Here is a 17,240-nt window from a genome sequence, read left to right as displayed (position 1 = left end):
TTGAGGGTCCAAGGCAAAATATTTTTTCTTGTGGAAACAAAGAGGACCATATCTGCTCTCATTACAAGCTCAAAATGACAAATGTTAGAACATTGGTTTCTTTTTTTCTTTTGGTGTTACATCCTTCTGGACAACATGGTAAATATCACTAACTTAAATATGGGGATTTCTTTTTTTATGATACCAAAATATGGGCAATTCAAGAATTCTAAACTTTTTGCAGTCTCAGGAAAAGAATAGGATATCCTGGCGCATGCTGATCTGAAATACGACATACAGATTACTCAAGAGAAAAAGGTAGAAATGAGCTCCCAACGATTGTACACTCCTCCATCATGCTTCTGCAGCTCTAGAAACAGAATGTAATAGACTCCCTTGGGATCTGATTAAGGACTGCTACGACCATGGATCTATTTCCAAAACAGAATTGATTGCCCGTGGTGCCAAACACAACAGTTTGTTCCACAAAATTTCTCTACGACTACCCTTACTTTCCGTCAGCTTCATCTTGGCCTTTTTGTAAACCTGAAGGTTTATCACTCTCTTGATGCTCCTCACTATCAGTTTTACCATCTGCTTCTCCATAGGATTCAGAGTCAGAAATTCTTTCATGAGATAAAGGATCTGAGGAAGCCTGAATTTCATTTATATTGACATGGCTGTCATTGCTCCACTGTTGATCCTCCACTAAATTCACTGCTCTCAATTCTCCAGAATCTTTAGTAGGTCCAAGATCAGCCAAGGCCTGACCTTTATTTTCTTGGGTTGACATTGCTCCTCTCTCTTGATGGTGATGATGTTCTTCTATCTCATTTGTGCCACCAAGGGTATCAGATATCACTTCTATACTGGTCTCTCCATGACCTTCACCCATTCTCTCTTTCACCTGGTTGAAAGATTGGGAAGCAGAGTATTCTTGGGTTTGATGGTTAGTTCCTGAATCATGGATTTTTTCAACCTCATTTGTGTCACCTAGGTTATCAGATATCATTTCCTCTTTCCTGGTCTCTTCATTATCTTCAGCAACAGCCTCTTTCACACTGTCGAAAGATTCGGAAGCAGTGTACTTTTGAAAGTCATCATCTTTAGTATCAAAATTGGAGACAAGAGAATTTTCAGCCGGTGTATATTCTTCTGCAACAATTTCCACTTTTGAATCAGATGCAGCAGCATTTGTTGAGGCAGGAAAAGACTGGAAAGCATCCCAATCATCTTCATCCTCTTCCTCGCTGTTCACATCAGAATGCACTGGGGTGGATGGTTGTGGGGACACTTTCTCTCTACTTTCCTCTGTTTGCACTTGTAGGGAAGCTTTCTCTCTCTGTCCTTCTGTTTGCATTGGTAACTTAATCTCTAGAGATGGGGTTGGGGGCTTCATCTGTATTGAACTGTGATCTTGTGTTACAGAAGCACGTATAATACCCTGAGAATAGAAAGAGTAGTCAAATATTAAAATTCCTTTTAAACATCTAATGGTTGCAATCTATCAAAAAAAACTCAACAAGATACTATGCTAGTCATTAGAATGTGTTATAATCTTTCATGCGGTCTTGATGTAATAATAAAAATCAACTAATGATATTTACACATCTCAACTGAAATTGGCGCAATTAACTTCACTATTTCCAACCTCTTTTACAAATGGTGATATAGCTTTGTAAAAATTCTCATATACTACAAGCTCAAAAAGCTATACTAAGAAACAACCATTACTAAAACTAGTAGTTTCAAGCACAAGCACAATCAACAATTACTGAAAACTACTTGCAGTTTCAAAAAAAAGTCCTCAGTAGTTTCCACCTTCTAACTAAGTTTTTAGGTCCATAATACCAGGCAAGGTCTAATAAAGAAGAGTTGACTCTGATGGTTTAGCCATGACTAACCAAAAACTTACAAAGCAGATTTGTAGCGCTTTGTTAAGGTCAGATCTTTGCTAGGAACTCGTAAACCTCCTTGCCCAAGTTACCATATACCCAGGATCCCAGAAGCCTTCCACCTTGATGGGCATAATGGCAACATGGAAGAGAAAACGAAAGTAGAGGTTGTGGATTTTGTGGAGGTAGTCAGACACACACACGTGCACGTGCACAAGGGTACACATACATCAAAAGATGGACCAATAATGTGGAATGCATAAACAGGATGTTGATGAAGGTGACCACATTAGGATTCTCAATTAGTGAAACAACAGGCTAACCAAAAAATGAGAAAGCATAACTAGCAAATATGAAAATTATCCTTTACTCAGACTAACATGAATTTATCAGCATGATATATCTCAGAATCCAGATCTGGAGTAAATGAACAAAGCAGTCAAAGTTTTATTTTTTACTTGTTGATTTTTTGTATCTCAAATTTGTTTTAGAAAGACAGGTACCTGAAGTTGCTGCCTGTGAGTCAAAGGCATTGCTAACAAGACATCCCTGAAGTGAACTACTGAGGAAGGCATTTGAGCAAGATGAGAAACAAGCCTTATGGCAGTGCTTCTGATATCATTGACCTCCTGCCATTTATATGTAAATCAGAAGAACTTTGAGAAGAAATAAACCAAGCCAAGAGTTTCAATTTCATTTTTGAAAAATCTTTATTAGTATTACCACAGAAGGACCATCCTCTGATGCTGAAAAAATCATGACAATGGCCTCCAGAAGCAGATGAATAAGACCTCGCTGACACTCACTGGATTTGGACAGTGTTTGCAGAAGCAATAAGATTCTCAAGCACTCACCAGCAATGGCCACTGATTCCCTGGTTATGGGTTTCTGTCACCAATAGCGTAGCAGGATTCCTTCAGAATGATGTCCTCAAGAATAACAAGCAATGGCATTATAAATTTTAAATATGAAAAAGAAAATACCTTCAATGTATTCTGGATTGTAGTGAAGAGAACTACAAAAAGCTCCCCAGCAAAGAATACTAGGAAGGAGTTGCTTTCCAAATTGGTGCCTCTCTGTACGATGCTTTTTAAAACTTGCATCCCAATTAATTGAACCTGTACACAAAAAATCTCCACCAGATCAGTACTTGCAGGATGATAAACGACAGTTCCCTAGATATTAGAAATCTATTACCTGTATATTGAAATCCGTGAGAACAACTTGGAAACATTCCATGCAATGTTTTAGCAAAGTGAAATAGGGGTTACTATCTTCATTCTCTCTGAGACATTCAATTTCATGAGCCTGCTTGGCAAATAAATATATTTGTTCAAGAGAGAATGCCAGCTTCATTTGCAGCATTTTATGTAAGTTGGACCTTTTTTTCTCAACTAGATGAATGGCCTCGACACAGTCCCTAGTCAACTTTGCAACCTCTTTCAGACATGCTTGAAGAATTGTCTTCAAATGGAGAACAAAATCATCACCAAGTTTGGACTTATCTGTAATTCAGAGTTAAATTAGCCTCCTTTTAAATGTTTAATACTGCAAGATCATCAGTTCTAAATGCTCACCATCAACATGTTTCTTGAATAAAGAACAGGCATACTGCACAAAATCATGAACTTTTGAGCAGCTTGACTCAGTTGAAGCTGCCCTGATGCACTTATAACCAATCAACAAAAAGGCCAACACTGATTTTAATTGCTTCTGCATTTCAGGGTCATAATTCAATGAGAAGATGACTGATATAATTTAAAAGATTTGAGTAGAATGAAGCATAGAAAAAAAATATTATGTCATAGAATTAGATGTAACATAGAAATCATGATCCAGCAAGCATAACAAATATCACAGATAAAACCAACTCACCTTAGGTTCAAAGTGTCCCAATAGTGTTTTCACAGTCGTAAATAATGGAGAAATCAAGTCTTCCCAGTTTGATTGATCTGGTGAAATTGCATCAGCACTGAGCCAAAGAGAATTCAGGAACATCTTATCCAATGGTACTACCAGGAATTCCCCCCAGATGATTAGAACTAAATAAAAAGCAAAAAAATTGAAATTCAAGCAACAACTACCTCTGAAAGACTCTAAAAAGGTAGGCTGAACAAAGTTCCATTGCCGAGTAGGCAAAATTCTCTGTTTCAAGAAAATCTTCAGGGCAGTTCTGCACAATCTGTTTAAAAAATGGATTTCAAATTAGAGTACAGTGCCCATGAAGATTCCTAATACATATACAACTTTACTTTTTGAAGCACAAATAATATTAGACCAAGATAAAACTTCACAGCAGTAACTAAAGATTAGGCCAAGAAAGAACTTCACAGCAGTAACTAATTAATCTGTTGATAACACAAACAAAAATAAATATGCATGATCAGACTCAGAAAGAGCCAAGGCTTGCAGTTATTAAATCACTAAAAAAAATGAAGATTACAAGCTAAGACTTCTAGCTGTATAATTAAAAATGAAGATTGTAATGCCATGGTAAAAGGATTTTTATTTTGATTAGAAAAAACAAATGAAACATGGTCATCATGGGCATCATCTCCTTGGGATATTCAGGAGCATAGACAGTGGGCACAGCCAGGAACTTGGGGATGGAGAGCTACTTGTAGTCGCAAATAAACAAATATTTGTAATACATTTTCGTAATAAATTTCATCATACAAATGCAAATATTTTGATTCTTTCTACAATTAGATCTTGTGTCAGTAAAGAAAACTCCATTTTTCAGTTTTTTACTTTAATTTGGATAAATCAACTAATTGTTTAACACAAATAAAACAATTGAACTTAAGGCTCCACTTGATTTTTTTTGGGATTCAAAGGAAAATAAAAATGAAGCTGGAATAACTCACCCACATACCCTTTAAAGTATTACATGGTACAATTGGATTATGGAATAAATATTCTTCTGCTTGTGAACCTTCAGATACTGTCTTCTTAAATGTTTGCTCAATTACCTTTTACCCATAAATGCAATGTAGGCATTAGGTTTGGCAACAATGATACCCCCTAACATACAAAATTTTCTGCCACCCCACCTCACATTTTAATAATAAATTCAGCAACAAATCTTATTGATTAATGTTATCAATAAATTTCAAGAAACTTCGACAACAAAAACAATTTTTACAATTTTTGTATAAAAAAGTTCAATAGACTTTTGTAAATATATAAAGAAAAGTAAATAGGAACTCAATATGCTATCTATCTTCCTGCTTCCTTTTTTCTTCTTTTTCTTCTTGTTTTTCTTTCCCCTCTTCTTCTTCCATTTCTGCTTCTAGTAAGGGTTTTCTCTTTTTTGTGGGCTTTGGAACTTTGAAATGATTTATGATGTATGAAAGTGAGGGACTATAGAGAGAACAATATATTGGGTTGAATATTTTTTTGAACACATGTTGGTTTTTTTTTTCTTTTTTTTTTAATGAAAATTTAAACATTAAAGACATAACCTGTCCAAACTGTATTCCATCTGAAGGATTTTCAGGGGGGATGTGTACATTTTTTCCAAAATTGCTACATATATACTTTTTTTTCAACATTTTCAGGGGGGGCAAGTTGCCCTTCCTTGTGCCTATTCCCCCTCTGCAATTGCGCATATATCCAGTGGAGAAGTCAAAGACTAAATAACAAGCAATTTAAATGCAGGAAGCAACACTAAATGTTCATCCACTTCAAATAAGAAAGCTGAATTATTTCAAAAGTTTTGACAGACGTTTACCTGTGATAAAACAGATATCGCAAGACTTATCCATGATTGTTCCATGTGAATGGAATATGAGAAAACCTGCACCCATTAGATATGATAGAACAAACCAAAAAGTGTCATAAGTTAAAGCCCAAGCCATCTAATGATCCTCATCATTACTAAAGATAAAAGGATATGATCATCCCAGCATAGCATTATGGTCACAGCCCCAAACAATTAAACCAATAAATAAATAAAATACTTGTCTGTGTGGTGTGTGCCCATGTTAAGAGGTGGCGAAGCTGCAAGCACAGATGGTGAAAGCCAACTGTTTGACTAGATTAGTTCAATTCCATATCAAAACACTAGATGGCTTGCTACGTTTATTGATAAGTGCACTTGTACCACTTGAGTTTACCTCATGGAATTTAAGTCACAGGTTACATTCATTTCTCCTATTTTCCATAAATTGTTTCTACTCAGTTTGGGGCAAAATACATACTCTTTGATTTGATGATGGTAGGGAATATTTTAACTGAGAGATGATAAAATATATACAAAATGAAGGGATTGTATATCATTCATCATGTGTGGACAAACCCTAAAAAAACAGAAAAATGACACTAGAAGTGGCTCGGTCTTCCTACTCCAAACAAAATTTGCAAAGTGTTGATACATTAGGCTATGTATTTTTAAAGTTAGTAATTTTGCTCCAAACATTCTGGCTTAGGACCTTTGATGATTGTGTCTTACTCTTCATTGAAAACTCAAGGTTGCTGCGTGATCAATCGAGATGACATAGATAAGTATAGAAAGGTCTAGGAAAGGCAAATTGGAGTAAGTTAAGGCATGGTGTGGATGGTAGATTTTTAAATGGAGTTAAATGTTTAATTGGTTTAAAAGAACCCCTCAAGCGAGCACACAAGCATTGATGAGTGCTCAAGCGCTCTAAGGGCACTTAAGCACTCGTGGCAGAATTTTGGAACATTGTTTTCCACTTTTTTAAAAGGCTTATTTTATCTCATCCACTAGGTTGTTTGCACTATAATACTTTGCCTAAAGAGGATTTACTTTTTGATGCTAACATTGGAAAAGCCCGAATTTGCCTTCCCATTTCCAAAAATCTTCAATGGCTTGTTGTCGCTTCTATTGGGTTGAGAAGGAGAACGTATGCCCTCAAGCAAGTGTGGCGTTGTGTTGCAAATGTGAAGTTCAATGTCGACGTTGGGGAGTAACATTTAGGGATAGTTTCTGTTAGGTAAATCGATATACTGTACTTTTGAATAGTGGATATGCAATTAGAGGTCTCTAACCCCATGGTTTTTACATCCGCACCTTATATAGGTGGTTTTCAACTAAAAATTCTTGTGTCCTTTGCATTGTTTTTATTTATTATTGTGATATTTAAAATATGATTTTTCAGGAAATTTGACTCATTCACTAACCTACTTAGATGAGACAATTATCTTTTAAAAAACTTACTATGACACTTACTTTGAGTGTGTCCTGGCTTTTTGCAAATTGAGCAAGGGGATGGTGTTCTAGAGGTGGCTACAAGGTTAGGAGTTTCATCTTTATCCTTAACAAAGATTATTTCTCCCCTAATTGAAGTTTCAATCTTGTTTACATAGCCAAGGCCTCTGTTGTTTCCATGTGGCTTACATTTATTGATTATTTAATTTAAAACTTTAGTCCTAGGGTGAAAGATCTCATTTTTTTAAGGGACCTCTTTTCTTTGGTGTTCAATCTCCAAAGTTAGAGCACTATTTCTCTCAAGTAGGGATTTATGCTCATTCTCTAGAAACCAAAATTTTCAAGATAATTAATATTTTTTTCTTTTAACACCTCATGCTCAATCCTTAATGATTCATGTGCAATGGTTATCTTGATGCACCTATTTTAATAACAGTTGGTATTCCTCACACCAATTTTCAATAATGAATGCATTCTCATCTATATCACTACCACTAGCACCATCATTATCAAAAACCATTGAGGTAGTGAAAGCTAGAAAATCTTTTTGATCGTACATGTCCTCTTTAGGCCTCGAAGGCTCACTTTCACTTGACTCTGTGTCACTCCAAGTAACCGACATGAACTTTTTAATGTCTTTGGGACTAGGACAGTCAAATGATACATGTCCAAGCGTTCCACAATCAAAACACTATATTTTCTTCTCCTTAGAGATGGTATGATCCTTTCCTTTTAAAGAATTTTCAGCTTTCTTTCCCCTCTTTGAGTCTTGTTTTCGAAAAAGCCTTTTTTTGAAATCTCACAGTGTCTCTAATTCTTTTTCAAATCAAGGCAAGTTCTTCCATGTTTAACAAATTAAGATTTTCAGACTCATTTTCTTCGGTCAATGAAACCTTTAGGGATATACCTTTAGATTTCTTTGAAGTTGGAAGTGACACTTCATATGTTTGAAGGGATCTTACAAGTTCATCAAATCTCATGGAGCCAATGTTCATACTTTCCTTTATAGCAATGGCTTTAGATCTGAATCTTTCAAGCAAAGATCTTAAAATTTTTCTCACAATCTTAGACTAAAGAATCTTCTACCCAAGATTTAAGCTAGAGTTGATAATGTCACTTAGCTTTGAATAGAATGCAAAGAAAGTCTTATCCTCTTGCATTGTAATGCTCTCAAATTTGGTAGTGAGCATCTGAATTTTGAACAACTTCACAACTCATGGGTTACTGAGAGAATGTCTCAGACTTCCTTAGCATGTGCACATGTGGCTATTTTGCAAAAGTTGTCAATACTAACCTCATTAAAATGTTATAGAGAGCCTGAGTATTCACTCACTGCCCTCATTGTCTAGTTGGTCCATTCTTCTTGGGTTTTTGTTCTTAAGTGGATCTTCCAATACCATCCAATTTTAGTGTTAGCCCCCATCCAAATTCTACTAAGTTTTAGACAGGTTCTTTCATTTACAAGAAAAACTTCATACCAGCCTTCCAGTGTGGGTAGTTGTCACCGTCAAAATATCGTTGATTATTAATGGAAAATCCTACCCTCGGTTGTTCCATAAGTAGATCTAGTAGGATCGGAAAAAATGTGATTTCTAAAAGTTTTTTCTGCTCTGATATTAATTAAAAGTTTGTAAGTCTAGTTTAGGTAACGCTTAGAAGGGGGGGTGAATAGGTGATTGAAACTTTTTAGCCCAAAATTGATTATTTTTAATTTTTCAACATTCTCCTTTGATAAAGAAAAGAAGTCTAGCACTAAGCCTATGATAAGAAAAGCTCTCATAACACTCCTCTTAAGGTTAAACAAGTGTGGTTGAGAAAAGATAAACCTAAGTGTAATATGGTATTAACTGCATTGAGAGCTAGAGCCCCTAGCAAATGACATTTTGATAATGGCTGTGTTAGCTGTACATATCTGTACATACCATAATGTGGTTGTTTCCTTAGGGATAACACCTTCCTAATCAGGTCTCTCAATTGTATATATATATATATGTATTACTCCTCTGATAAAGATATAGAAATTAAGAAGTACCTTGATTTGGTTACATGGTATCAGAGCCATTGGCTCAAAGTCTGGGAGGTGTCAAGATCGGCCGGTACCCGAAATCCGGCGACCTGAAGCTGAACGCGTGAGAAGCAGGACGCATCAACTCACGCGCCGGCGCGTGGAGGAGCATAGCAGCTTCTGTTGACCTCCGATCAATTGCGTGGGTGTCGCAATCCCGTTCTCTGGCCAAGGTGATCTCGCTCCGCTCTTGTTCTTTGAGATTCTGCCCTAGGGGCTCCGTGACTGAACCCTTTCCTGATCCCGATCTCTCTGGTTACCGCGAGTCACCGCTGTAATCCTCGAGAAAGAAAGAGAGAGATTTGTGGATGGTGTTGAGATTCTGCCATTGGGACGCGTCGACGGAGATTGGTCAGATTTGTCACCTTCGCCGGAACCTTGCCCCTCGATCCACCCTGCCCCTCGATCCACCTTCCTGAGACGCCTTCTTCTCAGATACGCGTATTGTCGTCCGATACATCAGACGATTCGAACCCGGTCTCAAATCCCGACACCCTCTCACGCTTTCTCTTCGACGCTGATCACCGGCGTTCCTCCTGCTCCGCCGCAACCCTAGATTCGCACTTTGCTCCGAATCTGGCCGGCTGTTCCCTGTACATCACAGTCGCCGGAAACCGACGGTTGTGATTCTCCTTCCGCCCACCTTGGCAGCCACGACAGCAATCCATTTTGTCAAGGGGTTTTATAGTTACTTTTGACGCAATCTTTGACGCTTTTGACCCCTTTGTGTAAGAAAGGTACTTGTCTCTTTCTTCTTGCTGTGTGGTGAATTGTAATTTCTGGTCTGGGCTATTACTTTGGAGATTGAATTTTATCATGGAAGAGAATAAGCATTCTGTTGCTGATATAGTGCCCATTGTGTCAAAAATAACTGAACACAAATTAAATGGGTCTAATTATATTGAATGGAGCAAGACTATCAAAATTTATCTGAGAAGTGTTGCTAAAGATGATCACTTGACTGAGGAACCTCCTACTGATATCACTAGAAAACTTTGGTTGCAAGATGATGCATGGTTATTTCTGCAGATGAAAAACTCTATTAATAGTGATATTGTTGGTCTGCTGAGCCATTGTGAATTTGTTAAGGAGCTAATGGATTATCTTGATTTTCTGTACTCTGGAAAAGGAAATGTCTCTCGGATGTATGATGTATGGAATGCCTTCCATTGTCCTGAAAAGGGAGCTAAATGCCTCACTGCATATTTTATGGACTTCAAGAAGGTATATGAGGAATTGAATGCACTTATGCCTTTCAGTCCGGATGTTAGAGTCCAACAGGCTCAACGGGAACAGATGGCTGTTATGAGCTTCTTATCCGGTCTCCCATCTGAGTTTGAGACTGCCAAATCTCAGATTCTTTCTGGTTCTGACATTGGTTCCCTTCAGGAAGTTTTCAGTAGAGTTCTATGAACTGAGAATGTCTCATCTTCTCAGCACACCAATGTTCTCGTTGCCAAAGGAGGAAATGCAGAAAATACAAGAAGGGTGAATAATAGGGGCGGAAACAGGGCATTCGAAAATCGTGGCAATGATTCAAGTACTATTGTGTGTTTTTACTGCCATGAGGCTGGCCATACCAAGAGAAACTGCAGGAAATTGCAAAATCGAAATCGGAGAATTCAAACTGCCAATGTTGCTACATCTGATACTGCTACGTTTTCAGACTCCTCAGACAAGATCATCACTATGACAGCAGAAGAGTTTGCCAAATATTCACAGTATCAAGACGCACTGAAAGCATCTACTCCTGTTAGTGCTCTGGCAGAGTCAGGTAAAACATGTCTTGTCTCCTCCTCAAACAAATGGATAATTGATTCAGGTGCCACAGATCATATGACAGGTAATCATAAAACTTTCTCTACCTTCAGAACACATTCTGCTCCCCCTGTTACTGTTGCTGATGGTTCTACCTATGAGATTAAAGGGTCTGGGACTGTGAAACCAACATCTTCTATTACGTTATCGTCTGTGTTAAACTTACCAAATTTGGCCTTTAACCTAATCTCTGTCAGTAAACTTACAAAAATCTGAATTGTAGTGTCTCATTTTTCCCTGATCATTGTGTGTTTCAGGATCTTATGACGAACCGGACATTTGGTAAAGGACATGTATCTGATGGGCTCTATATTCTTGACGAGTGGGTACCTCGACCAGTTGCGTGTGTTAGTACTGCCTCTCCTGTTGAAGCTCATTGTCGGTTAGGACATCCTTCTCTATCGGTGTTGAAGAAATTATGTCCTCAGTTTGATACTTTACCTTCATTAGATTGTGAGTCGTGTCATTTTGCGAAGCATCATCGTAGTTCTTTAGGCCCAAGGATTAATAAACGGGCTGAGTCTTTGTTTGAGTTAGTACATTCTGATGTTTGGGGTCCGTGCCCTGTTACTTCTCAAACTGGGTTTCGATATTTTGTTACCTTTGTGGATGATTTTTCTCGAATGACTTGGATTTATTTTATGAAGAATCGTTCAGAAGTGTTTTCCCATTTTTGTGCTTTCTCTGCTGAGATTAAAACCCAATATGATGTGTCTATGAAAATATTAAGAAGCGATAATGGAAAAGAATATGTGTCTAACTCATTTCAGAATTACCTGAGTCACCATGGGATCCTTCATCAAACATCATGTGTTGATACTCCTTCTCAAAATGGGGTTGCTGAAAGAAAAAACAGGCATTTACTTGAGACAGCTCGTGCACTCATGTTCCAGATGAAGGTTCCGAAACAGTTTTGGGCTGATGCCGTTTCCACAGCTTGCTTTCTGATCAACCCGTATGCCCACTGTAGTGCTTAAAGGTGATATTCCGTACAAAGTAATACATCCACAGAAATCACCTTTTCCCCTTGAACCAAGAATTTTTGGATGTACATGCTATGTTAGAGATACAAGGCCTTTTGTTACTAAACTTGATCCTAAGGCGTTACGGTGTGTTTTCTTGGGGTACTCAAGATTGCAAAAGGGCTATAGATGTTTCTCGCCTGATCTCAATAAGTATCTAATTTCAACGGATGTTGTGTTTTCCGAAGACACATCCTTCTTCTCTTCACCCACAAGTTCTGCAAGTGAGGAGGATGAAGAATGGCTCGTGTATCAAGTGGTTCATTCAAGACCAATTGCTGGACAATCAAGTGTGGTTGATTATGATGCGTCTGTTGCTCATTTGGGTCCTGTTGTTACTATTCCTCCTGCTCCAGACAAACCACCCATTGTCCAGGTGTACTCTCGGCGCCCAGTGACAACAGATACATGTCCTGCACCAGCTCCTTCGTCATCTGATCCTTCCAGTGATCTCGACCTTCCTATTAGCATTCGAAAAGGTAAGCGACACTGCAATCTATCTATTCCATTGCTAACTTTGTGTCTTATGATCACCTGTCAACTTCCTCAAGTGTCCTTGTCGCCTCTATAGATTCTATTTCAGTCCCTAAAACTGTTACAGAGGCCCTGAATCATCCTGGGTGGAAGAATGCAATGCTTGAAGAAATCTGTGCATTGGAGGATAATCATACATGGAAACTTGTTGATTTGCCTCCAGGAAAGAAAGTTGTTGGCTACAAGTGGGTCTTTGCGGTAAAAGTTAATCCTGATGGCCCTGTGGCACGACTGAAAGCCAGACTTGTAGCTAGAGGATATGCTCAGACATATGGAGTAGACTATTCTGATACTTTCTCTCCTGTTGCCAAACTCAATTCAGTTCGACTATTTATTTCTATTGCTGCTTCCCAACAGTGGATGATACATCAGTTAGACATCAAGAATGCTTTTCTTCATGGTGATCTAGAGGAAGAGGTCTATCTGGAGCAACCTCCTGGGTTTGTTGCTCAGGGGGAGTATGGGAAGGTTTGTTGTCTGAAAAAAGCTCTCTATGGATTGAAGCAGAGTCCCCGTGCTTGGTTTGGAAAATTCAGTAAGGAGATTCAAGCATTTGGCATGAACAAGAGTGAGAAAGATCACTCCGTTTTCTACAAGAAAACAGCTGCTGGTATCATACTTCTTGTGGTCTATGTCGATGATATAGTTATTACAGGAAATGATCATGCAGGAATCTCTGATCTTAAGACATTCATGCATTCCAAGTTTCATACAAAGGACTTGGGTGAACTGAAGTATTTCCTGGGAATAGAAGTATCAAGGAGCAAGAAAGGGATGTTCTTATCACAGAGGAAGTATGTGCTTGATCTGCTTAAAGAGACCGGTAAGATAGAAGCAAGCCATGTACTACCCCGATGGTGCCTAATGTACAACTTATGCCAGATGATGGAGATCCTTCTACAACCCTGAAAGGTATCGGAGAGTGGTTGGGAAGCTAAATTATCTCACCGTGACGCGACCAGATATTGCATATGCAGTAAGTGTTGTTAGTTAGTTCACATCTGCGCCTACAATAAAGCATTGGGCGGCTTTAGAGCAGATTTTGTGCTATCTAAAGAAGGCTCCTGGTCTAGGCATACTATATAGTAGTCAGGGACACACTCGTATTGAGTGTTTTTCTGATGCGGATTGGGCAGGTTCTAAGTTTGATAGAAGATCCACTACAGGTTATTGTGTGTTCTTCGGCGGGAATCTAGTGGCTTGGAAAAGTAAGAAGCAGAGTGTTGTATCCCGTTCGAGTGCAGAATCTGAGTATAGGGCCATGGCACAGGCTACTTGTGAAATCATATGGATACATCAACTCTTATGTGAAGTGGGATTGAAGTGCACAATGCCAGCAAAGCTTTGGTGTGACAATCAAGCTGCTCTTCATATTGCTGCGAACCCAGTCTATCATGAAAGAACCAAACACATTGAAGTTGATTGTCACTTCATTCGTGAAAAGATTGAGGAAAATCTAATCTCTACTGGTTATGTGAAGACTGGAGAGCAACTTGGGGATATTTTTACAAAAGCTCTAAATGGAACTCGAGTTGAGTACTTTTGTAACAAGCTGGGCATGATCAACATCTATGCTCCAGCTTGAGGGGGAGTGTTAGCTGTACATATCTGTACATACCATAATGTGGTTGTTTCCTTAGGGATAACACCTTCCTAATCAGGTCTCTCAATTGTATATATATATATGTATTACTCCTCTGATAAAGATATAGAAATTAAGAAGTACCTTGATTTGGTTACAGGCCGCTTTAGGCACATGACTAGGGATAAATCCTTCTTTACCACTTCATTACCCAAGTTAGAGGCAAAGGTAGTGTGTTTATTCCTGGATGCCCCAAACTGAATGATGTCCTTTTTGTTAGTGGACTTAAGGCTAACTTGATAAGTATTAGCCAAATTTGTGATAGTGATCTTGGTGTGAAGATCGTTTAGAATATTTGTTAAGTGTTTAATAAAGAAAGAGAACTCACCTTCATTAGGCATAGGATTGTGGATAACTGTTATGCGGTTAATATTAGTCCCAAAACATCTGTACTTTGCAATAGGGCTAAACTTGATACCACTAAGCTATGACATAAGAGGTTAGGACACATTAATTATAGTGATCTTGTGAACATGGTGAACAAAGACCTAGTTAGAGGTATCCCTAAGTTAAGTGGACATACTAACACCATGTGTGGTGACTTGTTATTACAAGGTATTTTGACACTGATTAGGCTGGAAACGTAGAGGATAAAAGAAGTACTTCAGGTGCTTGTTTCTTTGTTGGCAACTGTCTAATTGCTTATCTCTTTCCAATGTGGAAACAAAATATATTGCTGCAGGAAGTTGTTGTACTTAGTTTCTTTAGATGAAACAAATGCTTAGTTACTATGGCATCGGGCAAGACACCATGAGCATCATATGTGAAAACTCGAGTGTTGTAAACATCCATAAGAATCATGTTCTTCATTCCCGAACTAAACACATCGAAGTATCATTTGATTAAGAATCTTATAAAAGATAAGGTAGTTTTCTTAGAGTATGTTCTCATTGAACATCAATTGGTTGACATCTTGATGAAGCCTTTAGATTCTCTTAGGTTTGAGTTCTTGAGAAAATCTCTAGGCATCTGCTTCCTTGATTAAAATCTTATGTTCTGGGCTTGAGAATCATTGTTTTAGATTTGGACAGTATTTAGAGTCACAGGTTTATCCCTAAACACTCTTAAGGCTTATTAATTTTCTTGTCAACTTGTTTATTTAAGATCTACTTAAATATCTCAAGTTCTTGCCATGTCTTTGATATACTAGATCTGCAAGATTTGACAACTATTCCTAAAATCTCATTAATCACTATTTAGGTCCTTAAAACATGAAGTAAATAAAAAACTTTGTAAGTTAGGAAATTTAAGATTGTATGTGTGGTGCTGCGTCATGGACATGAAGTTCAATGTAGGTGCTAGGTAGTAAGACTTAAGAATAATAACTGCCAAATAAATCTATTTATTGTACTTTTGAATAATGGATTTGCAATTAGAGGTCTCTAACCTTGTGGTTTTTACATCCGCACGTTGTGTGAGTGGTTTTCCTCGTAAGAATTCTTGTGTCATTTGCATTGTTTTTATTTATTATATTTTCTTATCAAAGGAGAATATTAAAGGATTAAAAATAATCAATTTTGGGTTCAAAAGTTTCAATTACCTATTCACCTCCCTTTAGATGTTACCTACACTAGACCTACAAACTTTCACATTTGCCATTGAGGAGATGCCATATTAACAATTGTCCGTATGATAAATAGGCAGCCATCCCAAGGTCTTGACTTTGCATCTTCTATAATAAAGCTTACCACTCTTTCATTTTTAGGGAGTTGGGAATCTTCCACCAAAGATATTTGGTTGCACCTCATATGTCCACATTCACAACCATTTGAGAGGTAAATTTGACCCTAGGACTCTTCGATGTAGTTTTCTTTTTTCTTTTCCTTTTTTATTTTTATTTTTTATTCCTTGATAAAAAATAGGGTATAAATGTCATCACCCACCAACTAGAAAAACTTATTTTACCATTGATGTTATTTTTGTTGAACATCAACCTTATTTTAGGAACACTTATCTTTATGGGGAGAATCAAACAATGGTGATGAGGGGTTGTGTAATGATCCAAATGCTGCTCAAAATTAGACCATTTCATATCAAATTGTTGACTCAAGCCCTCAAAATCAACTTGTTTCAAGTTTCCCTAATCAAAACTAGGTACCACCAATGTCCCCAAACAATTTCAGTTTAAAGGAATCTCAAACCAAACTCTCATCAGACCATTCTCTAGAAAAAAAGAAAAACACTTGCTAAAATTTTAAAAATGCAAACTTCACTCATTCCTACATCAAGGTGTATTATAGAAAAAGCAACTCTCTATCATTTCAAAGGTCCTAAATTTTGACTCAGTGCTAAGTAATGAGAATATTAATCATGATGTTAATACTAATAGTGATTTGGATTTGACCATTGCTCTTAGGAAGTGAACTTGGTCCTACACTTAGCATATGATCTCTCACTTTGTGTCATTCAAGAGACTGTCATGGTGTCACCACAATATTATGCTTCCACTTCCGAAAAGTCTATCCATGAAATTTCTAGAACATTTTATGAGGCACTAAACATGAGACAGTGGAAGGGCACCGTTGACAAGGAGATGTGAGCCTTGGAAAAAATGAGACATAGGAAATTGTAGACCTGTCTAAGGGGAAGAAAATAGTTGGATGTAAATGGATCTACACCATCAAATACAAAGATAATGGGACCATTGAACCATACAAGGTAAGGTTGGTCACTAAGGGGTATGCTCAAATATATGGAGTAGACTACCAATAGACATTTGCACTGGTAGCTAAGATAAACACCATCAGGGTTCTATTGTCTTTAGTAGCCATTCTGTACTAGCCACTGCAATAATTTGAGTTAACAAAGTATACATGAACATTCCACTGGGATATGTTGCATTAAACAATCCCCACATGCATGGTTTGGAAACTTTACTACAAACTCCATGGTAAAGAGGTTACCATCAAATTCAAGGTGATCACACTTTGTTCATAAAACATTTCCCCTAAGAGAAGGTAACTACTTAATAGCAATGTAGGACCACATACACTCCTAAAAGGCTAAGTTAATCAGATGTAGAGGTAGCCCCACATATAAGGGTCAACCAACGTTAGTAATCAATCGATATGGAACATTGGACTTCTATCCGTTCTATGTTAGACACCCTCAC

General features: G+C 37.7%; 1 protein-coding gene across 1 annotated transcript in view; it reads right to left on the bottom strand.

Moving 5' to 3' along the window:
• The window catches only part of LOC117930441 (protein SWEETIE), a 186,869-nt gene continuing 169,629 nt past the window's right edge, over window positions 1-17,240 (bottom strand). The window contains exons 48-56 of the mRNA XM_034851104.1: window positions 5,608-5,673; window positions 3,959-4,056; window positions 3,750-3,846; window positions 3,452-3,587; window positions 3,072-3,379; window positions 2,858-2,992; window positions 2,598-2,762; window positions 2,378-2,503; window positions 1-1,423 (exon numbers count right to left, since the gene is read on the bottom strand). Coding sequence (XP_034706995.1) covers window positions 488-1,423; window positions 2,378-2,503; window positions 2,598-2,762; window positions 2,858-2,992; window positions 3,072-3,379; window positions 3,452-3,587; window positions 3,750-3,846; window positions 3,959-4,056; window positions 5,608-5,673 — 2,067 coding nt within the window. The 3' untranslated portion in view covers window positions 1-487. The remainder of the gene's footprint in view (window positions 1,424-2,377; window positions 2,504-2,597; window positions 2,763-2,857; window positions 2,993-3,071; window positions 3,380-3,451; window positions 3,588-3,749; window positions 3,847-3,958; window positions 4,057-5,607; window positions 5,674-17,240) is intronic.

The sequence above is a fragment of the Vitis riparia genome, chromosome 14 (assembly GCF_004353265.1).
Source record: "Vitis riparia cultivar Riparia Gloire de Montpellier isolate 1030 chromosome 14, EGFV_Vit.rip_1.0, whole genome shotgun sequence".
NCBI classification, from domain to species: domain Eukaryota; kingdom Viridiplantae; phylum Streptophyta; class Magnoliopsida; order Vitales; family Vitaceae; genus Vitis; species Vitis riparia.
This window is presented reverse-complemented; position numbering and strand designations above follow the sequence as displayed.